At 34.5% G+C, this 24785-nt stretch overlaps 3 protein-coding genes, 1 long non-coding RNA gene and 1 other non-coding gene across 9 annotated transcripts; 3 read left to right on the forward strand and 2 right to left on the reverse strand.

Annotated features, from left to right (window-relative positions):
• Window positions 1-1101: 1101 nt before the first annotated feature.
• On the reverse strand, window positions 1102-1789 carry LOC122282882. The gene is made up of 2 exons (XR_006230485.1): window positions 1580-1789; window positions 1102-1499 (listed from the first exon to the last, which is right to left on the reverse strand). It is a non-coding gene; the product is annotated as an uncharacterized LOC122282882 (long non-coding RNA).
• A 656-nt stretch (window positions 1790-2445) lies between these two features.
• LOC122281330 (AT-rich interactive domain-containing protein 2-like) lies at window positions 2446-7888 on the forward strand. Of its 2 annotated transcripts, XM_043092726.1 has the most exons (3): window positions 2446-3953; window positions 6534-7427; window positions 7514-7888. In XM_043092726.1, the coding sequence occupies exons 1-2, from the start codon at window positions 2946-2948 to the stop codon at window positions 7386-7388; spliced, it is 1863 nt and encodes a 620-aa protein (XP_042948660.1). In that variant the 5' UTR covers window positions 2446-2945; the 3' UTR covers window positions 7389-7427; window positions 7514-7888. The 2 variants fall into 2 exon arrangements, with proteins under 2 accessions (XP_042948660.1, XP_042948659.1); XM_043092725.1 differs by having other exon boundaries at window positions 6534-7888.
• Window positions 7889-11392: 3504 nt separating this feature from the next.
• Window positions 11393-14484, forward strand: LOC122280387 (ubiquitin-conjugating enzyme E2-23 kDa-like). Of its 4 annotated transcripts, none has more exons than XM_043091263.1 (6): window positions 11393-11550; window positions 11658-11737; window positions 12318-12432; window positions 12524-12576; window positions 12692-12820; window positions 14114-14484. In XM_043091263.1, the coding sequence occupies exons 1-6, from the start codon at window positions 11507-11509 to the stop codon at window positions 14272-14274; spliced, it is 582 nt and encodes a 193-aa protein (XP_042947197.1). In that variant the 5' UTR covers window positions 11393-11506; the 3' UTR covers window positions 14275-14484. The 4 variants fall into 4 exon arrangements, with proteins under 4 accessions (XP_042947197.1, XP_042947198.1, XP_042947199.1 ...); XM_043091264.1 differs by having other exon boundaries at window positions 14144-14484; XM_043091265.1 differs by having other exon boundaries at window positions 12752-12820.
• Window positions 14485-15142: 658 nt separating this feature from the next.
• Window positions 15143-15214, forward strand: TRNAT-UGU. Its single transcript has one exon. It is a non-coding gene; the product is annotated as a tRNA-Thr (tRNA).
• A 4460-nt stretch (window positions 15215-19674) lies between these two features.
• On the reverse strand, window positions 19675-24592 carry LOC122281877. The gene is made up of 3 exons (XM_043093722.1): window positions 24162-24592; window positions 23779-23909; window positions 19675-22847 (listed from the first exon to the last, which is right to left on the reverse strand). The coding sequence occupies exon 3, from the start codon at window positions 22780-22782 to the stop codon at window positions 19783-19785; it is 3000 nt and encodes a 999-aa protein (XP_042949656.1). The 5' UTR covers window positions 22783-22847; window positions 23779-23909; window positions 24162-24592; the 3' UTR covers window positions 19675-19782.
• Between the last annotated feature and the right edge of the window lie 193 nt (window positions 24593-24785).

The raw sequence follows: 24785 nt of genomic DNA on the forward strand, positions 1-24785 counted from the left end.
ATTTTAAATAAAAAAATTAATATTAATATATAAATTAATACATAATATATTACTTGTACGTACAAAACTCTTTTGAGTTAAACCCACGATTTCTCTTGTTTCGAAAGCCGCACAATATATTCTTTTCAAACATGTTGTGATGGGATCGATATGAAAACATGGGTTTGGTTTGGTTTGTTCATTGGAATTTTTTATTTTAAATATAAAATTTTTATCTCATTATTATAATTTTTTTAAATTTTTATATAAAATATAATAAATAATTTAATTTTTTTAAAATTTTTTAAATTTTAAAATAATAATAATATTAAATTATAATATTATAATATTTAATTTTAAAACTCAAAATTTTTAATTAAAAATTTTCAATTACCAAGTCGTAAGAAATAAGAATTCTCTGCTCCCACCTGCCCCAATAAAAGGAGTTTGCCCATCCCGACCCCACTGGGAAGCGTAGGTACACGACCGCCTATGTAAGAGTTCTCGACTGTTTTTTTATGGCTAAATTTTGTCACGCTTGTTTCAATCTCTACCTTCAATACGCGGTGGAAAATAAAAATTTTATTTACAGTTATTTTTATATATATATTTAATATATTTTATTAATGTAATTGATTATATATTAAAAAGAATTAATATAATTAATTATATTATTAGAGTATACATAATATTCGTAAAAATGACTATATATAATATTATTCGATAAAAAATTATATAATTTTTATATGGCTATGCACTCTTGTTAAAATAGTAACCTAAGTTAAGTTTTAGCTAAGAGCATTGACAATGGCATTACCAAGTCTATAATTTAACTAGAATGTCAACAAATCTATCTAAAATAAATTTTTAGATAGATTAGTCTACATTAGACTAGCTATCTTGAAGTCTAAATAATAATAAAATATTATATATTTTAATAATATACTTTTTTTTTTATATTTTACAAATACACTTAATATATTAGTTAATAACTTTATTAAATAAATTATTATTTAACTATTTAACTTCAAATTATTATAAATATGCTATTTTTATAATTGATTTAATTATTCAATAAATATATTTTACCAACCATTTACCCAACAATCACACATATAAACATACCAATATTTATTCTACCCAACTTTTATATTTAGAATTGTGATTGAAGTCAACAAACATGCCAACAACTTTTTATAACAGTCCATTTACAACAATGTCAAGCAGAAACCCCAAACAACATGATCAAGCAACGTCAAACAATTCTAAAGGGTCCAAGCACTTCTAGATTATACTATGCCACCAATCTCTCGCCCAAGCGCAGGAAAAAATACAAGCACAAAGCTACTTTATACCATTTCATCTTAAAAAAAAAAAACAAAAAATAAAAACTATGCATTTACCCAAACAGGGGCCACGGTAGCATCGAATTCATGGAGGAAGAACCGTCGGCGTGAATTGTGGAGCAAACCAATGCCTTCTAATCGTGGAGCAAGCCGATGCCTTCCAAGTGATTCGACCTGGCTAGACAAAATAGGGCAAGAAAAAATACTCAGTAAATCGGAGAAAAGGGAGAGAAGAGCGAGGAAGAGAGACTTACCGTCGACAGCTTGGAGACGACGACGTTTGCTAGAGAAGGCAACCGATAGACCTGATTCGAGGCTGCGGGACGAAGAAGGCCAACCGCCGAATGGGGGGAGCACTTCGTTCGGGAGAAGCCAAGAGGAAATATTGTGATTTTGGAGAAAACAATAAACCGAGAGAAAGAAGGGAAAGCCGGTAGAAGAAAAATAATAAATTAATTTTTGGACTCGGTACAGTACCTCTTTAAGTCTGGCGAGCAACTTACAATTACTGTAGCATTTATGTCAAACTTTTAAAGTTTGACTAGGCCATTACAAATAATTATTGTATAAATGCTGGCTATTTTAGATTTGCATATGGCAATGGCGAGCAGCTTACAATTAAAGTTCTAGGCCATTGCCAATGCTCTAATATGAAAGAATTTATCTATATTTATTCTATTCACTTTCAATTTTTATATTAGACTATCTATATATTCTTTACATAATAATAAAATAATATTAATTTATTTTTTAAAAAAATTTAAATTATTTAAATTCATTGTATTTTACCATTCTACTGATTATATATTAATTAATAATAACATTATAGCCCTCAAAAAACCACTACAACTAAATCACGATAAGAAGCAAGGAAGAAAATACTTTTTATTTCTTTTGGTCATGTCATAGTAACTATCGAATTTGATCCACAATATTAATTTACTATAATAAAAAATATCCATTTTTACATTTACATAATCTAATGACAAATGTAACATATTTTGAGACTTTACCTTTTTTTTTTTAAATATATATATATTTTAAATATTTTTGAGTAACATTTATATAATCCAACGAGGGTACAAGTAGATAATATTCCCACGTTCTTATTGTATTGATTCCAAATATACAATTTTCAGAGGCCCCCGGTAGGGGGTTATTTATTCTGCCCTCCTTTCTCTCTCTCTGATCATCTTAATTCCTCTTGTCTGGCATCCACTAATCATTTTCTAGATTGCTTTAGCTTGTCCTAACCCTCCCTTTTGTTTCTTGTATCCTCTTATCCCCTGTGTATCCCATTTTGCGGCTTTTGTGAAGCATTAGAGGCAAGACAGTCCACGACCCAGAAATGAGGTAAATCTTCGGAGAAACCAGGGCAAAGGGTCTCCCGCCCTCCCGTGCCCAAACATAATTCACCCTCTTTTTTTTTTTTTTTTTTTTTTTTGTTGCTTGGGTTGTTGTTGTAAATTTCTTCTTGTATAATTGGTTTCTGTAAAAAGGGAAGATAAGAACCTTGTTGTTGTTGGTTGTGTTTGACATATATATATTAAAAATAAAAAATAAAAAAAACAAAAGAAGAAGAAGAAGAAAGAAATATTAGTAAGAAATAAGTCCAAGTTCATGGCGGGATGCTCAATTATAACAAATGGGTCTGTCTTAGATTGTGTTGAGGTAGTTAGTGATTACCAAAATAATGGCCGTTGCCTTGCTGCTGATAATTCCGTAAGAGATGGCATCGATGATCGTCGTGCTGATTATATGGTTAAACTACGATGCCTGTTCGACCAGGTTCTTTCAGTTTTTCTTAAAGAGATTAATAGTAATGGTGTAATTAGGCCTGTTCCGGCAATGTTCGGTGATGGGCGGTCTCCGGATTTGTTTAAGCTGTTCTGGGTGGTGAGGGAGAGAGGAGGGTTTGACATGGTGTCAAAAAAAGGGATGTGGGCTTTCGTTGCGGAGGAATCAGGTTTGGATCTTAGTGTGACACCTTCGGTGAAATTGATATATTATAAGTACTTGAACGAGCTGGAGAAATGGTTCGAGAAGAGGTGTAGAGATGGGAAGTTGGGGAATGGACAGTGTGGATGCGATGGGGAATTTAGTTTGTTATCTTTGGAGCTAGAGAAAGATTTTAGAGGTTTATTATTGGATGGTCCAGGGAGAAACCAGAACAGAGATGTTGAGCTTGTTCGACTGGAATCTTGCAAAAGAGGGAACTACATGGATATGGATATTGAGAGGAGTGGATTTGATATCTCAGACACCAATATCGCTTGTACCATGTGGGAAGATGTTAGTAAATGGCATAGTGATGATGGCGAAAACATTCACCACGATAGCAAAAGCATTTTTAATGATGAGGCCACTGATCGTGTGATCATCAGTTCTAGTATTGCTAGGAGAGAACTTAATTTTCATAAGAGAAAGCGAGAGTCTTTGGCAGGAATGCTGAATTGGGTGATCCAGATTGCAAAGCATCCTGAGGATCCTTCAGTTGGAGTAACGCCAAAGCCATCAAAGTGGAACGAACATGAAAGCAAGGAGTTATGGGTCCAGGCATTGAGGGCAAGGGAAGCACTGTTTCTAAGAAGGCATCCCAATCCAAAAACTGAAGGATCTCTTGTGGAGGTAAGTTCACGTATCTCTGGCGATTCTTCTTAAGTTTTGCTTTTGTCTCACATAATTAATGCCTCGAGTAGAATCAATGTTCATGATATGATGCCTTACTTTCTTGCTGAGACCTGATAATAACATTAAATCCCAACACTTGATGTAATTTTATGATTGGCTTTGTAAATATTATCCTCATTATGCACTAGCCAATATATATTTGCAAGAAAAAGATCTCTATTCAGTAGAAGAATAACTTATTTTTTGATAAGTAAATTTATGAGGATAACAGTACAATATGTTTGTCTAAAAGAGAATCCCTAGAATCTATTCATTATGAAGTATTAACCTTGACTACAAATGATGGTAAACATTGTGATTTGCATTAATTAGCAGAAGGTACCTTCTTGTTTGGGAGCCTCCAGTTATACTCCTGTTTTGATTTGGAAGATGCCATGTATGCAAAAAGGGAACCAAATAGCCAAAAGGGAGCCACATCAAGAATTGAAAACCCTTCTATGATACGGTAATGAAGTAACCCAGCTTTCATTATTTGACTCTTCATCCTCAACAGCCATGCCCTCCTCTGTTTCTTGAATTCCTTCTTGCCCCCATCAGTCTTACGATAAATCATCTGAACAAGAAGATGAACTATAGTATTTCCAGGAAGTTCAGCATTCAAGTCTGACACCCATATCATATTATTGGTTGAAAATTGCCTCTAAATTTGGCTTCCAATTTGTTGAAACTCGGGAACAATCAAAACATTCAGATTCCCATTCCACCAAAATGCTACCGCCCAATTGAACAAGAAACCAGCAAACACAGAGATCAAAGTCAAAGAAATAACTAACTTGATGCCTGCATTCAAACCCTATTTTAAAAGAGAGAAAGAAAAAGAAAAAAGAAGAAGCCTTTTTGTTCATCTCTTGATCTCCAAAACAGTACAACCACCGAATGCCATTTTTGTATCCTCATTATTATGAATTTCACAATGAACCCATGATGGAGTGATAGTATATGTTTAGAAGAAATCATCACACACAACTACCAAATGCCAACTAAGACTCCTCCCATTACAGTTCTAACTTCTTCCCCGCTAGAACACCCACCTAAAGTCGGGAGCGGGTAGGACAAACCACCTTGTCAAGCCCAGCTAGTATCATTCCCCTCCATTGATTAAGAGAAATTAAGAGGAGAGTGAGGGAAGCAGTATATTCATTCGAGAGAGTGATGAAGAAAATGATGTGGCGCCTTTATACTTTCTCAGATCTCTTTCTGTACATGTGGCAAACAAGATGATACAAGACCCCAACGAGAGAGGAGCCACTCCCACACTAATCCTCTACATTCTATTCAAATAGACACATTTTAAATGCTATTAGAAATCAATAAAAATTTTGGAATGCTAAGACTCAACTCATATTTGGGAGTGCTTTCGTAGTTCCTTATCCCAAATTGTACAATGTGGCCACATCTTTTGATTTTTTGCATGCATGTTTTAGATTGCTTTCGGAATGTCCATAAATGCTTCAATTGCCTTGATTTCATATACCTCTTTTGAATTTTACCTCTTCTTCATTTGTTATTGATTGCATGGCATTCAATTTTATATGGTGTAAAAGTTTGGTGATAAGATATCCATGATGAGAATCACATGAGACTTCAGAAACTCGATAACTTTTCTATTTCACTCTTATTTTTAAAATGGGTGTTTTTATAATCACTTTGTAATGGTCTTTTTGATCAATATCTAAATTAGTTTATCTAGACTGTCTTGGGGGTGCAATTTCTCCAGAGATTTTTTCGGTTCCATGTATTTTTCTTGTATAACGTATCATTTTCTCAATACTTTACTTATTGTTGACAAACACTTCTCAGCAAGGTTTAATTGGATTAGAGGCCTATTTTTTATTGACCTTGATCAATATCTAAATTAGTTTATATAGACTGTCTTAGGGGTGCAATTTCTCCAGAGATTTTTTCGGTTCCATGTATTTTTCTTGTATAACGTATCATTTTCTCAATACTTTACCTATTGTTGACAAACATTTCTCAGCAAGGTTTAATTGGATTAGAGGCCTATTTTTTATTGACCTATAGGATATTCATTTCTAGTCATGAAGTTTTATGCTGTTATTTGAGATCGGCTCATCAATCTCTGAGTCGTTCAATCATTTTCTCCATCTTGTGGTAAGGATAAAAATTGCAAAATTGATTGTATGAATTCTTTAATCAATCTTGCAATGCAACCTCACCGGTAAGTTTTGCATGTAAATCATTTTCTCCATCTTCTAATAGAAATAAGAGAGACACACGGGAAACTGGTGCAGCGCCCTTGCATTTGCTGGTGGAGGCGCCTTGCCAATCAACCATTGTTACAACTTTAGCATGCTTAACCACAAGAACAATTTTCGCAATTAGTTCAACCTTAATACCAGTAATATGATATATAAAGACCGAAAGTTGAAGTAAATGGATTCTCAACGCAACTTTTAGGGTTCATGATGAAGACTTTTTAAATAGAAACTCTACTTGTTTGGTACAAAATTATATCGCTTCACCAACTTCTACAATGATAATGGTCTGGAACTGCAGAAGAAGCTAAAGATGCACCCCTCTATGTACGAGGATGGTAATTCTCCTAGTCATCAGTCTACAGAGAGGTTAAGATGCAGTGAAAGGCTTCCTACTTCAGCGAAATGTCGTGCATGTTCTTGTTGCACCCAAAGTAAATTAAGCCCTCGCAAGATAGAGTTGGATAATGGCCCCAAGGAGCAAGAACCTGTTACTGACGATATATCGGCCACAAATACCATAGTTGGCCCAGCTGGGGATGATCCCCGCCAAAAGCAAGTTTGCATGGATTCTCAACTCCAAGCTGAGGTCCCTGAATGGACTGGTGTGGTTTCAGAGAGCGACTCTAAGTGGCTAGGGAAATGTGTATGGCCTTTGAAACCTGAAAAGCATAATGGCTCAGTTGAAACAGATCCCATTGGGAGAGGAAGACCATACTTATGTGGCTGTCGACTCCCAGGTTCTGTTGAATGTGTTAGATTTCATATAGCTGAGAAGAGGATGAAATTGAAGCTTGAGCTGGGCTCGATGTTTTATTGTTGGCGATTTGATCGTATGGGTGAGGAAGTTTCACTTCAGTGGACGAATGCCGAAGAACAGAGATTTAAGAATATGGTAAGGTCAAATCTTTCTGATAATGCATTCAAGTACTTTCCAGGGAAGACAAGGGAGAACTTGGTGAGCTATTACTTCAATGTATTTCTTGTCCAGCGTAGAAGATATCAGAATCATGTGACTCCAAAGAATGTTGACAGTGATGATGATGAAGCAGAGTTTGGATCATTAAGTGATGGTTTTGGGCATGAAGCACTGAAGGTTACAGGCTCCAAGTTTCCAGCGTGTTCTGAGAATAAGCAATGCACTGATTTCGAATAGGGAAAAATATGGAGCTGGATTCCATCACTCAGACCAGAGGTTTGGTTTGTCCCTCGAGGCTGAACAATATGACTTTGCGCCTGTTCATATTTTGTAAAACAATTTTCCCTCCCTCATATTCACAGATACAGCTTCTCTCTCCTTGAAATTTTGGTGGGATGAGATTATCGCAGTCAAATGTGGTGATGCAATTTTGATGAGAAAGTTATGACCATGGTCGTGGATGCCGAATGCTGAGTCTCTGGAGCAAGTAGCTTTGATTGCTCAAGTATCACCTCACAAGGTTGTATTGTTGAGCTGGATGCTGCTTTGTAAATACTGTAAAACCAAAACTCGGTACTACCATACCTTTAGAGCATAACTATCTCATTAGATAGGGAGAGATATAGTGGCTCGAATTCAAGTTATAGTTTGATTTTTGTTGGTTTTAACTAAGATGTGCAAGTGGTGCTCGATCTTTTGAATTATTTTACATCATGTTAGTTGTGTTTGTTCTTGTACTCTACTCTTGCAGAGGAATCATTCCAGGGTACGAACACGTAATATTCGCATCTTATCATACTATGCCAATTAAAAAATAATAATAATCCTATATTGTTGAGTTGTATTTGTAATGTCCTATCTCGTTGACTTTTTTTTTTAAAAAAAAAAATCATTATACTTAGTTTTTAAAATTCACATGCTTCATGCTTGTCACTTAATCAAGGATCATGTATTTATTATACGGAATTGTTTTATTTATTGTTTAACTGTTCGTCATTGGTCTCCAAAAAAAGGATAAGATTATGCTTATACTCTAAGAAAGAAAAGGTCTGCCCTTTATTTATTCATATCAACTTTTGTTTATTGACTAATTACGAGCTGTAAACACATCACTTGTAGCTGTTGCCAGAATCGTTATATTATAAAAATACTAAAATATAAATATTTTGTGTACTAGTTAATGTAACAAACTTTTACGTTGCATGTTTGACAAGTAGAATGAGATACAAAATTTTTATCTCATCTCATTATTATAATTTCTTTTTTAATTTATATATAAAATATAATAAACAATTCAATTTTTTCAAATTCTAAAATAATAATCATATTAAAAAATAATATTTTAAATTTTCATCTAAAATAAAAAAAATTATCATCTCACTATTAAAATTTACTCATATTTTCGAGATATTTGGCGTATCAATAAGTAAGTTTGTAGACATGAACATACACTCAAAGCATGTTAAAAGGTTGTATTTGGATTAAATCATCTCAACTCATCTTAAATCAATCATTAATGAGATCTATTATTTTTTCAACTTCTCATAAAAAGTTAAAACTCATCTAAACTTATTTTATACATTCAAACACATATTTTAACTTATTTACATTCAAACACATATCAATTAAACCTACAAAATATTATTATTTACATATAAATTCATATCATCATCTAAACACAGGCTTAGGCTCCGTTTGGGTATTAGAGTGTTTTGAGAATATTTTACTATTATTTATTATTTTTCACATATTTTTTACTACTATTTAATATTTTATCATTACTTCATTACTATTCACAAAATATATAAAATAACCTCATTACCCAAACATAACATTAATCTTTACTATAAAACAAATTGCTCCCAAAAACCTATAGATTGATTCCTAATTTGTATGTCTTCAAGAGAGTTTGAGAAACATGTTGACCCAAATGGGAATCATCATGGGGCGGCTTGGTTAAGGTGAGATGAAGAATAGACCTAAAGCCAATGTGAATCTTGATGGTACAAGTAATGTAGACCTTTCATTAAATTATTAGTTAATTAATTGAGTCGAACGGGTACTGATGGCGATGGCTAATGCGCTATATATATATATATATATATATATATATATTATGTAGCCTCTTATATTTTTCATTTTCCTAAATCTTCTTTCTTACTCTCTTAATACTGGTCGGAAATGATAATTTAAAATGAAAAAAAAAATACATGAAACGACACATCTCGAACAACATTAAAATTACAAAATTCAACTCAACATATATCTATTTCTTACTTTAAATTCTAAAATTCGAAAAAAAAAAATCCTAAAAAGACTCGGAGCCTCTTTTGTGCCATTTTTCACCTAATTAAACATGCATCCCAAAATAATTGCTAAGTTAAGCATAAAAGTCAAAAGGTCGGCCTCACAACTCCAGCGATGAAGTGAACAATAAATAAGAGAGAAAATAATGTGGGATGAATACCATACGTAACTCCTTTAGATATCCCATTATTTAATTTTCCTTCATCGGGGGTACTACGAGCCATTGATTGATGCTTCCATATTTTTCTATATTTTCTTTTGTTTGTTTTCTTGTTTCTATATTTTTTTATTTAAGGTTGTGTTTGAATATTGAGATAATCTTAAATGATCTGAGTGATTTATGAATCATAATATTTTATAAAATTTATTAAGATGTGTTTAAATGTATAAAATAAGTTAATATATATTTAATTTTTTTTATAAAAAGTTAAAAAAAATAACAAAATCTATCAATAATTAATTTGAAGTACGTCGATATGTATTTGATACCCAAATTTAAGTTTTGTTACGTACAAGTGAATCTGCATATCAGTTTACATACTAACATTACTGCTTTTATATTCAAAATTTAAATTGATATTATTTTTATTAAAATTTAACTTTCTGATCAATCACATTAGATGTATGTATATATTAATACGTAAAAATGGCTTACAACCATATTTTTCTCTCAAAATTTCTCTTTCGTCTTCCATGTGCTTCCATATGGATAAAGTTTTGGAGGACGATGTTCAAAATGAGTGAAGATACTTCAACAATCTCAACAATATATATTCAGTGCAAAAATAATGATTTCAAAAGAAATTTAATAATGAAGTAAACGATGATAATCACTTTCTATATATTAATTTTAAGAATATATAATAACTGTTGTAAGGTTTATTTTATATTTTTTTATTTGAAAGTTTTAAAGAGATCTTTTTAGATTTAAAAAAGAAGAAGAAAGATTTACAATATAAATAAATTTCACAGCATTTAATATTATTCACGAGTGCCACACGGTCAGTCATCTTTCTTAAAAAATCTACAGAAATATTCCAACACGAAACTTGGAAAGATTATACCCGTGACCATAAATATGAAACCCGAATTAGATCCTCTGCAGCAACCAAAGATCTACCCATTAAATTCCAACGCCTCATTTTCTTTATAAGTAATTCATAATTCATGTTTTACTTCTCTAATCATTTAAGAAAAAAATATTATTTGTACTTATAATTTTTATTTATATAACAATATTAGTTATTGATATGTTAAAATTATAAAATTTAAAATTTTAATTTTAAAAAAATATAAGTGCATTATAGCATATATTAGACTATTTATTATTATTATTATTATTATTATTTTGCAAAAAAAAAAAAAGTCTTGATTCGTAAATTAATTATTTCTTAAATTTAAATTATTTTCATTACTTATTGATTTCTTTTTTTACTGATATATTGATTTTTTTTTTTTTTTAAAAAAAGGTCATCCTTTGGCCTTTTAGCTGGACTGATCAATACATAATGAACGCTGCTACGGCCACCGCTGGGGGCTCCCGCTGGGAGCTCCCGCTAGGCCAAAAAAATTCTTTTTTTTTATTTTTTTTTTCACATCATTTTTTTAATACTTTTAAATATTTAAAAAAATATAAAAAATTTACAATAATATTAAATAAATTTTTCTTAATCATTAAGAAAAATAAAAATAAAAAGCTGGGAGCGGTAGCTCCCAGCGGGGATCTAGTATTATTCATACACAATTCGTCTGAATCGCATAAAAAAGTAAACTTTCCAAACTTTTTTTTTTTTTTCAACGTAGACTTTCCAAACATATCTTTCTCAAAATCTTAAATGACTTATTTGAAAAAGAAAAAGAAGAAGAAAAATTGACAAGAGTGCAACAGTAACTTGGAAAAGTTTAGACAACAAGTTGCGTAATCCTATATAAGTACAACTTCCTCTCATTGATGTCTGAACCGCTTTGTTTGTGGAAAGCACTCGATATCTCTTCCAGTCTATACAACTTTCCCAGCCTCTCAACTACCCCCACAACCAAAACAAAAAATGTCTTCCCCAAGCAAGCGTCGAGAGATGGATTTGATGAAACTGTGAGTTTTCCAACTTATATTCATGATTTATCTTCGAGTTTATTTTATTTGTTTTGTTTCTCTCTCTGTTTTTTGGTGAAAAAAATCGTTTTATTGGGATGAACCAGGATGATGAGTGATTACAAGGTGGAGATGATCAATGATGGCATGCAAGAGTTCTATGTGGATTTCCATGGACCTAAAGACAGTAAATATTTCATATCCATATCTATTTTTCTTCTTTTTAATTTTTCCAAGTGATCGATATGGGTCTTTGCATATTGTTTAACTTTTTAATTTTCCTTAGTTTTTATCTGTTTTATTTTTTCCTATTCAAATGGTTGATTATGTATTTCAACCGTCATGACCATATGAAAAAAACTGCCGGGATTTTTTTATTTTTTTTAACTTGATTTGGATTAGACATACAACAGTTGCTGACCACATATTAAGGTTGTTTCTGAACTGCTGAACCTCATCATTGTTTCGGATTGAGCCCTTTATCTTTTTAGTTTTTTTTCATTTGAAATAGTATATATTGTCTGGTTCTGGATACTAAATTTAACTTTCGATTCAGATTTTGACCTTAAATAAAATTACTTTCATCATAATTTAGACTCGGATGAGATTCGCCTGAGCTAAGCTTCATTTCTCGCCAATGTTTATTAAATGAGCTAAAAGTTCGTTGTACAATGATTTTCCTCAAGGAAGATAGAGTTTATTGGTATTTTTGCGTTTGAGAATGAAGGAGAGTTTTCCATTATTTTCTTTTTTATTGAATATGACAGGTGCTTATCAGGGTGGTGTGTGGAGGATAAGGGTGGATCTGCCGGATGCATATCCTTACAAGTCTCCATCGGTTGGCTTTGTTAACAAAATCTACCACCCAAATGTTGATGAGATGTAAGTTAACGGACATGAAAGACAACTAATATTATGCACTTTTGGCAAAATATGCGAACTCATAGATATCCATTGTACTTCTGAGTTTCAGGTCTGGCTCAGTTTGTTTAGATGTTATAAACCAGACCTGGAGCCCCATGTTTGGTAAGCAATTGCATTGTCCACCTTTCTGTGCAGACCTTGTATTATATTCTTTTCAACCATATATTCTACCTTCAGTAGCTGACAGTTGTCTTTTCCATTTTAAATATGTTTCCAGATCTGGTTAATATCTTTGAAGTGTTTATTCCACAACTTCTTTTGTATCCCAATCCATCAGATCCATTGAATGGAGAAGCTGCTGCTCTAATGATGCGTGATCGCACTGCTTATGAACAAAGAGTGAAAGGTAGTAATCCTTCTCAGGCTTTGTTAACCAGAATGCATACAGTTGCAGTTGGTCATAATATTTTGCATTTCCTCTCTTCATAATTGTATGTAAGAAGTTATTTGAAGGTCATGAATCTGGGGAATTAGGACATGTAATTGTATGCCAATAAAAACAACTTCCCCTGCTTTTTTCGTGCTTATATATCCATTTGTGAGGACGTGGGTGTTAGCTACTCTGTATTAGAAGCTTTGTAATTTCAAAAATCTTGCACTTCATTAGTAGTCCAGCTGATGAATGCAGTCTCAATTGCCATTAACTTTTCCCAGCAACATCCATTGATTCTTCATATACGGTTATTAGTGTCATCTGCGACTCTAATTTGGTATATGAACTTCATCACGAAATATTTAACCATAAAAATTGGCTTCTTTAGTTTTATTTTGTCTCTTCCATAATTTTTGAATCAACATACTGACTTCAAGACCTTCTCTTCCTCCCATGGGGATTGGCTTTGCTTTGGGTGGGGACATTTCAAGTGGAGCATTTTTCAAATCCAACTTTTAAAGGTTCCTGATCTTAAATGAAACAGTCTTTATAGCTTTTATTTGTTGACCAAGACTGTTTCTTTCAATTCTTGACCATCTTTCATAATTTGCAAATGGGGGTCTGGCCCATCTCAGCCCAATCCTAGGGCCAAGTCTCCCAATCTTTACTAATTGTTGTGAGTGTTGAATGTCTAAAGTAATAAAGACTTATATCAAACAAGCTTTTAATATGATGTTTGCAATGAAACTTTTTAGTCCAAAGTTTGATAAATCCCAGTAAATGGATGCTATTCCTTCATGTTGCATGAGAGGGGATGCAGGTTTGTGATTGTTAGCCTGTGGGAAGATGACTATCCAATGTCCACTTTAATCTCTCTAGGCATCGAATGATTTTGACTGAGGTGAGAGTAACATTTTTGCCACTTGATGGAACTAAACTATCCAATCAATTGGAAGAGGATATGAGCCCCAGAGGAATTGCGTGGATGTAGGAATGCTGGTAAAACTAGCAATTGGCTGTTGCTATTGCAGTACAATTTGTCTTTTGGCAATTGGCTAAAATATTTGGTGTTGGGCTTTGATATTAGATTAAAGTTTAAAATTCTGTATGTATTGGTATAAGAGTAAGAATATCTTTATGTATTCTGGTTGAAAAATGTGAAGCCGATGTTACATATGATGACAAACTTTATAATTATTGGTCTAAGAAAGTTTTAGTTATATATTTTTGGCAATTGATAATGGTTATTATTTGCTGAACATGCAGAACTTTTGCTAATGATTCCGATGTTTACAGAGTACTGTGAAAGGTATGCCAAGCCAGAAGATGTAGGAACTGCCCAGGAGGATAACTCTAGTGATGAGGAGCTGAGCGAAGATGGTTATGCCTCCAGTGATGAGGCAATCGCTGGCGAAGCCGATCTTTAGGTGGCATGAATGCTTCCCTGTAATCTTCTGTCTGTACATAATATTCAACTCATGGAAAATGAAACCAACAAAAAACTGAAGGCATGTGGAGAAGTCCCTGCCCCTCTGTATATGATCTCCATTTCCGTTGTACTCTTGTAAATTATTCAACTATGATTCAATGATTCAAAAATTCATCAACTGCTGGGACTAAAACAGGCAGTTTTCTTCTTTCCGTGTGCATGCATATCATAATACATGTGACTTATCTGGTCCAAAATAGTTGCATGAACGCCTGAGAAAGCTTATTGGAACATAAGGTTTCACATTTGTCTAGCTCATAGAAGAGTTCATGAACTTGTGAGCATGATTTTTCTTTTTTCTTTTTGCTTCCCAGATATAATGTAAGGTTGCCAGTGACCATAGATTTCCAATTTACATGCATCAAAAGTTCAGAAGGGCATCACATTACAAAAACAGTGACGGTGGGTTCGAAGTGTGGAGGGGATTTGCTAAAATCTTGCAGTCTTTAATTAAAACAGAGCTCGAGGTACGCTGTTTTTCGACATTAACAAAGAACAAGTCATTCCAAATTTTCAATATCTAGCTCTTCCAAGTCAATGTTCATAGAATTCAGTAATCATCACCTCAAAAGTCGTATGGATTAAGCAATAATAAACTCAAATATTCTTTATACGTTAAAAAAAAAAAAAAGATGTTCAATGATCTCAACATATTAAATACTCTGTTGAACTAAAAGATTCACTCCCTCGATTTGCCAAAATAGTTAATAATTGCAAGACTTAAAAAATAGTTAATGGTAAGTCTTGTAAACTGTTGTTTTAAGAATTCTCAAATAAAAACTCCAGGAGAGTATATTCGAAGAGAAGCCCCTATAGCTCAGTGGTAGAGCGTCAGTCTTGTAAACTGAAGGTCCGTAGTTCGATCCTGCGTGCGGGCAATCATGCATTTTCTTTGCAGAAGTAAATTCTTCAAACCCTTTTTTGACCCTTTGGCCAATCATTTACACATTAGGTATGAAAATTTATTTGAGAAAATAAATTTATAAATTAACGTAATTTTATAAGATTTATTATATTTTTTTATTATAAAAATAATTTTATAATCTAATATATCAAAATAAATTAGTATATAAATTTATTTTTATAAAATTTATTTATGATTAAAGTATACTACCGTACAGCTAATTAAACAGGATTAAAAACATTAATATTTTTTTACTAAACTTGCAAAGATCATATGTAATTTTGTGGAAATTAAGATTATACTTGATGACTTCCTTGGAATTTCAATAGATTATGCAGTTGAGCAAAACGAGGAGGGATATAAGATCAAAGACATGTATGCAACATAAAAACCTGTCAAGGAAGACAAATATTAACACCGCCCCGGCGAACTTATGCAGTTTCAGAGAACGTAAATGGCAATAAACAGAATTAGTTAACACCCTTTGATTCTCAGAATTAATTAAGGCTATGTTTAATTGTTAAAATCAAATCAAATAAATATTTTTAAAGACGAAATTTAATTCATCCCTAAAATATTTCGTTGTTAAAGATCAAATCTCTTGTAGTGTCATACGGTATGCACGTGTCCATACGTGATATGTCGTCAACTTTCTGTTAGATTATTTTAAAAGAATTTGGAAAAAGACTCTTAAAATAAAATAAAATAAAATAAAAAAAGGCCTATAATTTTAAAAAAATAATAATAAAATTGAAAATTTAAGAAATAAAAATATAATCATGCAAGATGCAAACTTTGCATGAATGCTTAACCCCACATTTATATATATAGTTAACAAACAAACTTTTACGTAGAAATCTCCAATCCAGAGTGGGTAAGCATATAATCGGAACAAAGAGAAAAACAGGAGAGAGGCAAGCCTTCTGGATAAAAATTCGATTAAAAAGCTCAAAGCCGGCTGAAATATAGATCTAAAAAAGGGTCAGGGTTTCCATCATTTCATATCTCTGCAACTCCTGGGAATTGCAGGGTTTTTTAACCCTTCTTCTCAGTTCTCAAGCCTCTCCTCGTACACTTTGTTAATAGAAACCCTGCCAAAGCACTTACTGCTTTTAGGTACATCAAAGGACAACACAACCCTGGCCTGGAATTGGACCACCTTATCCACGAAGATCCCATTAATGGTACTGGTCCTCACCATAATTATTAGTATCATTTTTGGCTGTATTTTCGTTGGAGTAATTCATTTAAAACCTAGCCTTAGCATATACACTATTTCCAGGTTACAATTACTCAATTATATATGCTATTTCACTCATTATTATCATCAATGATATTCATCTTTTCACTGTGTAATTAATGAGAGGTATATATGGGTACTCAGGCTTGCATGATTCATCTAAAATTTTCACTAATTGTGGGGTTACTACTGCAATAATGGTAAGGCTTCTGTTGAGAGGTATATATTGCATGTGTGCTTAATTAGTGACAACAGCTGTGCCTTGCTTTTGGGCTGCAAAGATAATAATTATTGTTCACCTTTTGTATTCATGAGGAAAATGAGAGAAGTTGGCTGAATGCATGCAACCATGATTTAGTTAAAAATCAAATTGTTTGCAAGTAGATAAAAAACTGAAAAAAATTCTATATGCAGACTTATTTATTAATATATTAAACATTAAACACACTGTTAACGTAGAAATCTACATTGATTTTTATAACCGGAATGAATCCACAAGTGTTAGGTGTGCTCATTAACTTGTAAATAGCATATAACCCTAAAAGGACCTCAGTGCATTTCCAGCTTGTGTAAAGAAATGAACGAGAAGAGCAGATCCAATCTACCCAAATGGCCTCTAGACGTGTCTGCTCAAGTTTATGAACCTCAGAAGAATTATGCTACTGCCCAGTTTAAGGGGAAAAGAAAGTCTGAAACGTATTCCTGCCAATGCCCCTTATGCCTCTACCACAGAGCTTGCCAAAAGTCAGCCCTACCAGTGGGAAAAATGAAACTTGCATATCTGAGAAAGAAAACCCGCAAAAAATATTATGCACACACTCGTTGTGTATCCAAGATTGAGTAGTTATACTGCACAGACCAACTGAGAAGGAAAAAAATGGAAAAAACTCCATCAGATTTTTCAAGCAACACTGCAAACTAAGAAGAGCCTCGAGTCATATTTAGATCAGCTTTCTTGCACTTGATGTTGCTTGCTGGAGTGGCATGGCTTGAACCCTACCGACAAAGATTCCCAGCATCCAAAGTAATTCATAGATGTTCCCAAAATGAAACAGACACCAATCCTTCCTGCTTTTATCATATATCATCATCGCTCAAAAATATTTGAAACATAAATGAAACAGACACCAGTCCTGCTTTTAGCATAATTCATCAGTCAAAAATATTTTGAAATTTTGAAAATGCAAACCAATACTCACATGCCTATATTACAGTGAAGCAAACAAATTGTACCTAAAATGTCTCAAGTATATTACACATATTGAATAAAGGCATTATGAAATTATGCCACAGGCAATGCTTGTATTTCATGAGATGAATAGTGATTCCAGCATGTGATCAATGGTCGCATAAAGGAATGCGGCTGAAATTAACTTGACATTTTAAACTAGGAGTATGGAAGCAAATCCACCAGTCTCTTCTTCAGTAGCCTAACAAAAGGACATGACATCTAGTTGAAAGGGAACGTTGAAATTTTTAATTGGCGGAAGTTAGATCAGAGGCATTTTTTTTGAACTCCAGACCAACTTCTGTAATAAATTCTCATATTATTTATCACCAATCAAATCCACATGGGATGCATTGAACATTCATAACAGTTACATAAGTTTTCTGTGGATATATTGAATTTTGCATAGGGCTCGTACAATTACTATCATTTCTTCTTTTAATGACTAAGCTATATCCCATTTTACATGAACAACTCAAGTAAACCCCACTTTGGGCAAGTCCAAATGTCAACAACCAAAGCCCATGGAATATGGATTCTTTAACAATGCCCTGAAGGGTTAAAGAATAATTTAACTACCAAAGTTTATGAAAACTGATTTCAACACTGACTCATTTCTTGTCACTTGAAGGAATACCCAACTTAACTAGAAAGCAGATCAGGTCCCAGTTAATGAAAAAAGATGGCTACAATCTGAAAAAGAGAAATGGATGAAGCCGTATAGAAATACCTCTTGAAGCTGAGTTTGCTAGCTATTTGTTTGGTAATATAGGACAGGTACCTGGCAAGAGTTCAGAACTTCAGGGTAGTTATAGCAGTGACGACGTGTACACAGGCAACCCAAAGCAGCTCTTGGGAAAAGGGTGCATAGCATTATTTAGTAATTTATTTTTCCTATCATTTAACCTAAAGTGAGAGAAACTACTAATAGAGGTTGCTTCCCCCTCTCTTACTACAAAATGTCACTAAATGTAAATAGAACAGCATAATAATATACTTTCCAATTTTTCCAGGTGATGTTTGATGCTAAGTGATACTCCTAGCCTCTGTAAAAAACTTATACCTCTCAAGTTAGAGTGCTGCCAACTCAGGTAAGTAGTGTCAGCAACTGGAAAAGCAGTTGGATTAACTAGCATATTTTGAACACCATCTAACCTAGAACAAACTAGAGCCATCTTTACTTATTGACCAAATAAACTGGTACCTTGCTAGATTACGTTCAAGTTTCACTTCCTATTCTGATAAGGCAATCGAATAGTGTAAATGATTACCCTAAGTTTATTTGTTTATGGATTCATATTACTCAAAGTAGATCTTAAAGTTTCAAAAGTAAGCTCAGCTTTGCAAGCCTAGAACAGTCTCCAAACAAAGATCAGCATGCATAGATAAGTTACTAGCATTCTGCAATGAATGCAATGTAGAGTAAATATTCAAAAGACAAATTAAGAAAATGGAATATAATGGAAAAATAAATCAAAACTTGAGTAGACAGGTCTCAAGAATTGAACCTGACTGGTAAATCTTGTCAATATTTCTAATTTCACTCCTGCCATCAGCAAATTAATAATTTCTGGAATGGGTGTGGAAATCAAATTGGTATATAGTACACTTCCAGGATGTTCTTGCATGAAAGACACGAAATTTTATTATTCATTCTCATTTGAGCAATTCTAAAAAGGAAACAGCAAAGATTCCAGCTTAGTTAAGTTTCTACCCAATATGATATGCACCATGCAGAACATATACAAAATGTATCCACTACTACATTGATATCTGTCAACCATTAAAGCCAGAGTCAAAAAATTAAAAACCCTTTCAACCACAGTTATTGCCAATGCAGTTGAAACCAAAGTGTTAATATAGGATAAATGTATGTTAAGTGACTGAAAAAGGCAAGGTCAAGATGAGGTCAGTAATGTGATTCGCATTAACTTAACAAAAAGGGGGAAATTTTGAGAAATGGAAGGGAACCTAATTGAGTTAAATGGTATAAAAAATTCCTCCGAAAAGTATACAATAGTTTTATTTGCAACCTTTGTATAATTCTAAACTTTGCTTACAAGAAATATAGAATCTACGGTGAAGTATGAATTTGAACATTTGCAAGAAGCCTGGTCAGTTTGCTCAGAGTTTCACGAGCAGATATTGTATCTGGATGATCTTCACCACAAATTGAAGTTCTAATAAAAACAGCCTTCCTAATTAGATCATCTCCTATATCGAACTGTCCCCCTCTTAACATTAGCTTGGCCCTAGTCTCTAGCACAGTGGCTCTGCATAGAGCCAGTTCCTGCCAAAGGCAAGGATTCAACTGAGCATTAGTCTGGATGGGCCTCCAACAAAGTGATTTATCGAACCATTTCTCAACTGGGGTGACAAGTTCTTGGTCTGCAGCTTCCAAAGCATTAGTACATAGCCGCAGAAGTTCAAGAGCAGCACTGCATTGAGAGAATGTGATGAATGTCCGGATGGCAAGAGGCAAAACCACTTCTTTGACAAGATGTAGCAACTCTGACACCTTGGGCTCAACAACTACAGGATAGCAACCAAATCCAAATAACAAGAAACAAGCCGCCCATATATGTTCAGAGTGCTGAGCTATTGACCCATGACTGATTACAGCTTGAACCATGGCTTGCGCAGCTCCATCCACTCCTCTTTTGTGAGCATAAAGCTTGATGAGCTCATTGAAATGGATATAGTCTTGCTTGGTACTACTTCTTGCAATATTGAACCTCAACAACATGGTAGAAGCTTCTGCTTCTGATCTTTTGGTGTATGATGAAGTCAAACCACAAGTTAAGGAATGCAGTAAATTCCTCCAGAATCCTTTCCCCTGATGCTTTTTGGGTATCTTGTGAGCAGCATGGGCTAACAGGGAAACTGGAATTGCAGCTGGAGCAAACCAACCACTTGCCTGGACCATTCTGGTTGCCAAGCTCATTGGCCCATCAGCATGATCAAATATCGAGAAACATACCTCAAAGAGTTGCAGAAGGAAGGTGTTTCGCCTCAATGTGTGTACTTCCCTACTGCTCCATGAGAAGTCCTTCAAGGGCATTCTTTTAATGGTATCCAATAGCCTACTTGGAGTTATAGGAATCTCAGACAATATTGCACCGGTAATTGCAAGCCCCAAAGTTAACCTTCCAACTTTCTCCTCAATAACCCTAAGTGCATCTATTTCCTCAATTGGGTAGTCTTTGCCACCTCCTTGCATTAAAGTCATTGCCTCGATGCCAGATAAGTATGAGAGTTTCAAAGGTTCCAAGTTCATCACACGGGGAAGGCGTGTGGAGATTATTATGTGGGTCTCTCCACCAAAACGAGGAAGAAGATCCATTACCAGTTTATGATCCAACCAATCCTTTTCGCTTTCTAAGTTATCAATCACCACTAAAAAGGGTATGTTTCTCATAAGCTCTTTGCGAACTCTAAAAATGGCTGCTTCTTCCTGCTCTTCAAAGCTTTTTATCCTGCTTTTCTCTGAGCAATATTCAACCCCCACATCAACTTCCAAAAATGACCAGAGGTTCAGATAATTCTGTCTAATATACCTGCTTTCCCCACCTACCCATAAAATCATCTTGTACCTTTGTTGGTATCTGTAAGCAAATTCCAGAAGAAGGTCTGTCTTGCCAATTCCTGATTCTCCTGACACACAAGCGATTCCTTTCCCATACAAAATCCTCATTGATCTTTTTCTCCTTGCATACCTTCCACCACCTTTTGACCTCGGTTGGTGTTGCCTTTGAGGAAGACCAGTACCTTGCATCTCAATCTCTTTTTCTGACTCCTTCCACACAACTGGTTCTTTTCCCTTTCTGCTGCCACTCTCAAATTGCCTTTCCCTGCGCCTTTCCTCCAATAAACTGCTCTTAGGCCACCCAATTGTCAAATTCTTTCGCCTGGGTCTAGCTTTAAGTTCAAAATAGTCTCTTTCTGAATCTCCTGTAACATCACCAAAAAGAATGAATTCTAGCTCAGAAAGTTCTTTCTTCCGACCAATGAAATTCTCATTTTGAGGGAAAGGGAACTCCTCTTTTTCTACCTTTTCTCTCCACTTATTCAATCGCTCTACAACACTTCTCCTTCCTAACCATGTTGCCAGTAGTGTGATTGTCCTCAGTATGCATTCTCTCCAGTTGCCATCATGAGCATCTAATTTCCACTCATCAACCCGAGAGAGGCCATAGACAGCTTCTTTCCACTCCTTCTCCAGCCCTCCATACAACAGCCATAGCTCTCCTCCATATTTTTCCCATAGCTCGCCCCTCTTCTCAATTATATCTCGGACAAGGCAATCACCAGGACTCAAGTCAAAGAATATTGGGACCAAATTCTTCTTTCCTGAAAAAAACCGCAGTTCCTCAATAGTAAATGGGTTCCTGAAAGACTTCCTTGTCAGAATTATAACCCCAAAAGAAGAGACATCCATAGCCCTCTCAACAATTCCATGTTTGCGAGAGTTCCTACATCGAGCTCTATCAGATACAAAGCAACTCATCCCTTGAACCTCCAGCTCTGCACGGAGCCAGTTAGCAAACCTCAGTAAATAAGGTTTGCGTCCATGCAAACCAATGAATACGTCGCAGCTCCTCATTCTATTGGAGGAAAGGGAGACTGAACCGGGAGTAAATGAGCTAGGGTAGCTACTTGCATGCTTTCTCTGCTTCTCTCTATGCCGAGAATAACCATTTTCATGGTCATGGCTGTAACTAGATGGGGTGCTGTTGGAAATGCCAGCTGAGGAAGATATGCCATCAAACTTCTGGAAATCAACCAAAGTACGGGCAGCTTTGGTTGCCGAAACATCTGCAAAGGTAATTCTGACATTTTTTAGAGACTCAGGTTCTGGATATCCTGAGCTGCAGCTAGGAGGATCAACACTTAAATGAATGCTGTCACATGGATTGTCAGACCGTGTTGATTCTGATAAATGACACGTTGGCGATCTTGGCGAGAAGAAGGGCGACTGATTTGCTGAAAAGAAGGCAGAAGAGGATGATGACATATTCCTTAAAGTTGTGGCCGTTAAGGACTGAAACCTGGTGCTGTCTTCCCCGTTTTCCATATTTATAAAATTTCCTGCTATACCAATGTATCAAGTCCTTTGTGCACTCTAGTTATGAGAAGCCACTATGAAACAAAGAATATGGCAGTAGTCAGTCACATATCTTCCAAAAAGGGTATAAAGTACCGCAAATGCCAATAAAATTGGAGTCTTTCCATAGTTGTTTTAAAAAATTTAGAAACTGACAAACGCCATGTCCAATTGTAGGAATAATGGTAAACAACGGTACAAAATGTGTAATAAAACAGTACATTTAACAAGTACGAGCAACAATTGGCACCTAAACAATTTACTCAAGTATATCTATAAGCGGTGACTCCATTAATCCTAGAAATTGCATAATAACCACTGAAAAGACAATGCAGATTACTCAACCTGGAAAAGATGGAAATTTAAACGCTTCATGATTCAAACAAGTAAGAGCGGAAGTAGGCAGCCTCTAAATGCACTATTATGCTCAAACTCTACTGCATAGGATTTTAAACTCAAAAAAGAATTTTTTTTTTTTTTTTAACTAAAAAGAATTTCATTAAAATGCGCAAAAGGGTACTCAAGGGGGAAAGACTCTCTATGAGGAAAGAAAATAAAGATATTCTTTAAGCAATACAGTTGCAAAATATATATAAGAGAAGTGCCTAAAAAACTAATCAGAGGATTAAAACTTCAATCATTTAAATGGATAGAAATGAAGAAAAAATGGCAGCCATAACGTTGAAAGATTCGAGCTTCTGTGATCCCTATAAAAAGAAAAAAAAAAGTGATTACTATTATCTAATTTGAAGAAAATATCCATACATGGGGGAAAAAATATTAACTCATTTCCTGAATTTGATCAAAACAACCATAAGCCCATCAGTAGAGCATGAAGTCGTAATTTAGGGCACTATAGATCTCACGGAACTCTCCGATGTACGGAGAGGCTTAACACGAAGAACGACTTCACAATTGAGCACGATATAATTGCAGTTCGGCGATAATTCAGATCTGAATACTTACTAGGCTTCAAATCACAAGCATGGTCTCGTACAACTTAGTTACTGGCAATGAATGAGAAGCCCGAAACACTTCATTGTAAGTAAACCAAATCTCTGAGCGCTCTCTACAGCCAGTAGAACGAACTAACCAACCTGCATATAGAGACTATCTATCAGAACAAATAATCACCAAAATACACAGACAGCAGTATATAACAGTAATTCTTTAAACCAAAATAGTTTATCCATTTTTGACAATGAGAAAGCCATTGCTCTCAATGTGCAGGAGGACAAAAAAAAAAAGTCAAGTTTTACCACTTGAAGATAGATTTGAGAGAGACCCATTTCAGAAAAAAGCCGACAAAGTAAAGATTCGATTGAAAATGAAAGTAAAATTGGCTTCACCTTAAAAGAGAAGGAAAAAGAAAAGGAGACCATCAAACCAGTTCTTTGAAAAACAAACTCCTGTGTGTAACTATGTCTAACTAAACTCCTCTATCTCTCTTTCCTCTCTCTCCTCCGCACCCCAAAAAGTTTCTCTATTTTTCTCTCTGTCCGTCTGCTAGACTGAGAACTTGGTCTGAAAGGAGATGGGACCCAAAGAACGGATCTGACAAGGGGTATGGTGGGTTAGGCTCAGACTCACAGTAGGCTCCACACCCATTTATACCACCGTGGAGCGCAGAAAATCCACTGTTTCGGCAGCTTGGATTCACATTTTTTGAACCCTTTTGGGGTTTTGGTCTCCGTATCTGTGAGCGTTTAAGGTTTTACCAAAAGCTCCTCTTTTTTGTTTTTTGGCTTTTGAATTTTACCAAAAAGCTTTTATGAACAACGAGGTGTTTTACTACGAAGGTGGTTTAAAAGGGCATCATCTTATGATCTTTCCGGCGCACCATCGTTAATCACCAACTTTTAAACCTTAGCTTCTTGTTGATCCAAATATTCCATTAGGTTTTTCTAAGTGTCTTTATCGTATGCCTGGTTTGGTTCTTAAAATGTATTGAGATCAATTCAATTTAGTCTAAT

The sequence above is a fragment of the Carya illinoinensis genome, chromosome 11 (genome assembly GCF_018687715.1).
Source record: "Carya illinoinensis cultivar Pawnee chromosome 11, C.illinoinensisPawnee_v1, whole genome shotgun sequence".
NCBI classification, from domain to species: Eukaryota; Viridiplantae; Streptophyta; class Magnoliopsida; order Fagales; family Juglandaceae; genus Carya; species Carya illinoinensis.

Bases quoted from the DNA above. Each gene is read 5' to 3' on its own strand.
- LOC122281330 (XM_043092725.1), top strand. From the start codon at position 2,946: ATGGCGGGATGCTCAATTATAACAAATGGGTCTGTCTTAGATTGTGTT. The intron at 3,954-6,533 runs GTAAGTTCACGT...CTGGAACTGCAG, and splicing joins CTGAAGGATCTCTTGTGGAG to AAGAAGCTAAAGATGCACCC.
- LOC122280387 (XM_043091263.1), top strand. From the start codon at position 11,507: ATGTCTTCCCCAAGCAAGCGTCGAGAGATGGATTTGATGAAACT. The intron at 11,738-12,317 runs GTAAATATTTCA...TGAATATGACAG, and splicing joins TTTCCATGGACCTAAAGACA to GTGCTTATCAGGGTGGTGTG. The intron at 12,577-12,691 runs GTAAGCAATTGC...ATATGTTTCCAG, and splicing joins GACCTGGAGCCCCATGTTTG to ATCTGGTTAATATCTTTGAA.
- LOC122281877 (XM_043093722.1), bottom strand. From the start codon at position 22,782: ATGGAAAACGGGGAAGACAGCACCAGGTTTCAGTCCTTAACGGCCACA.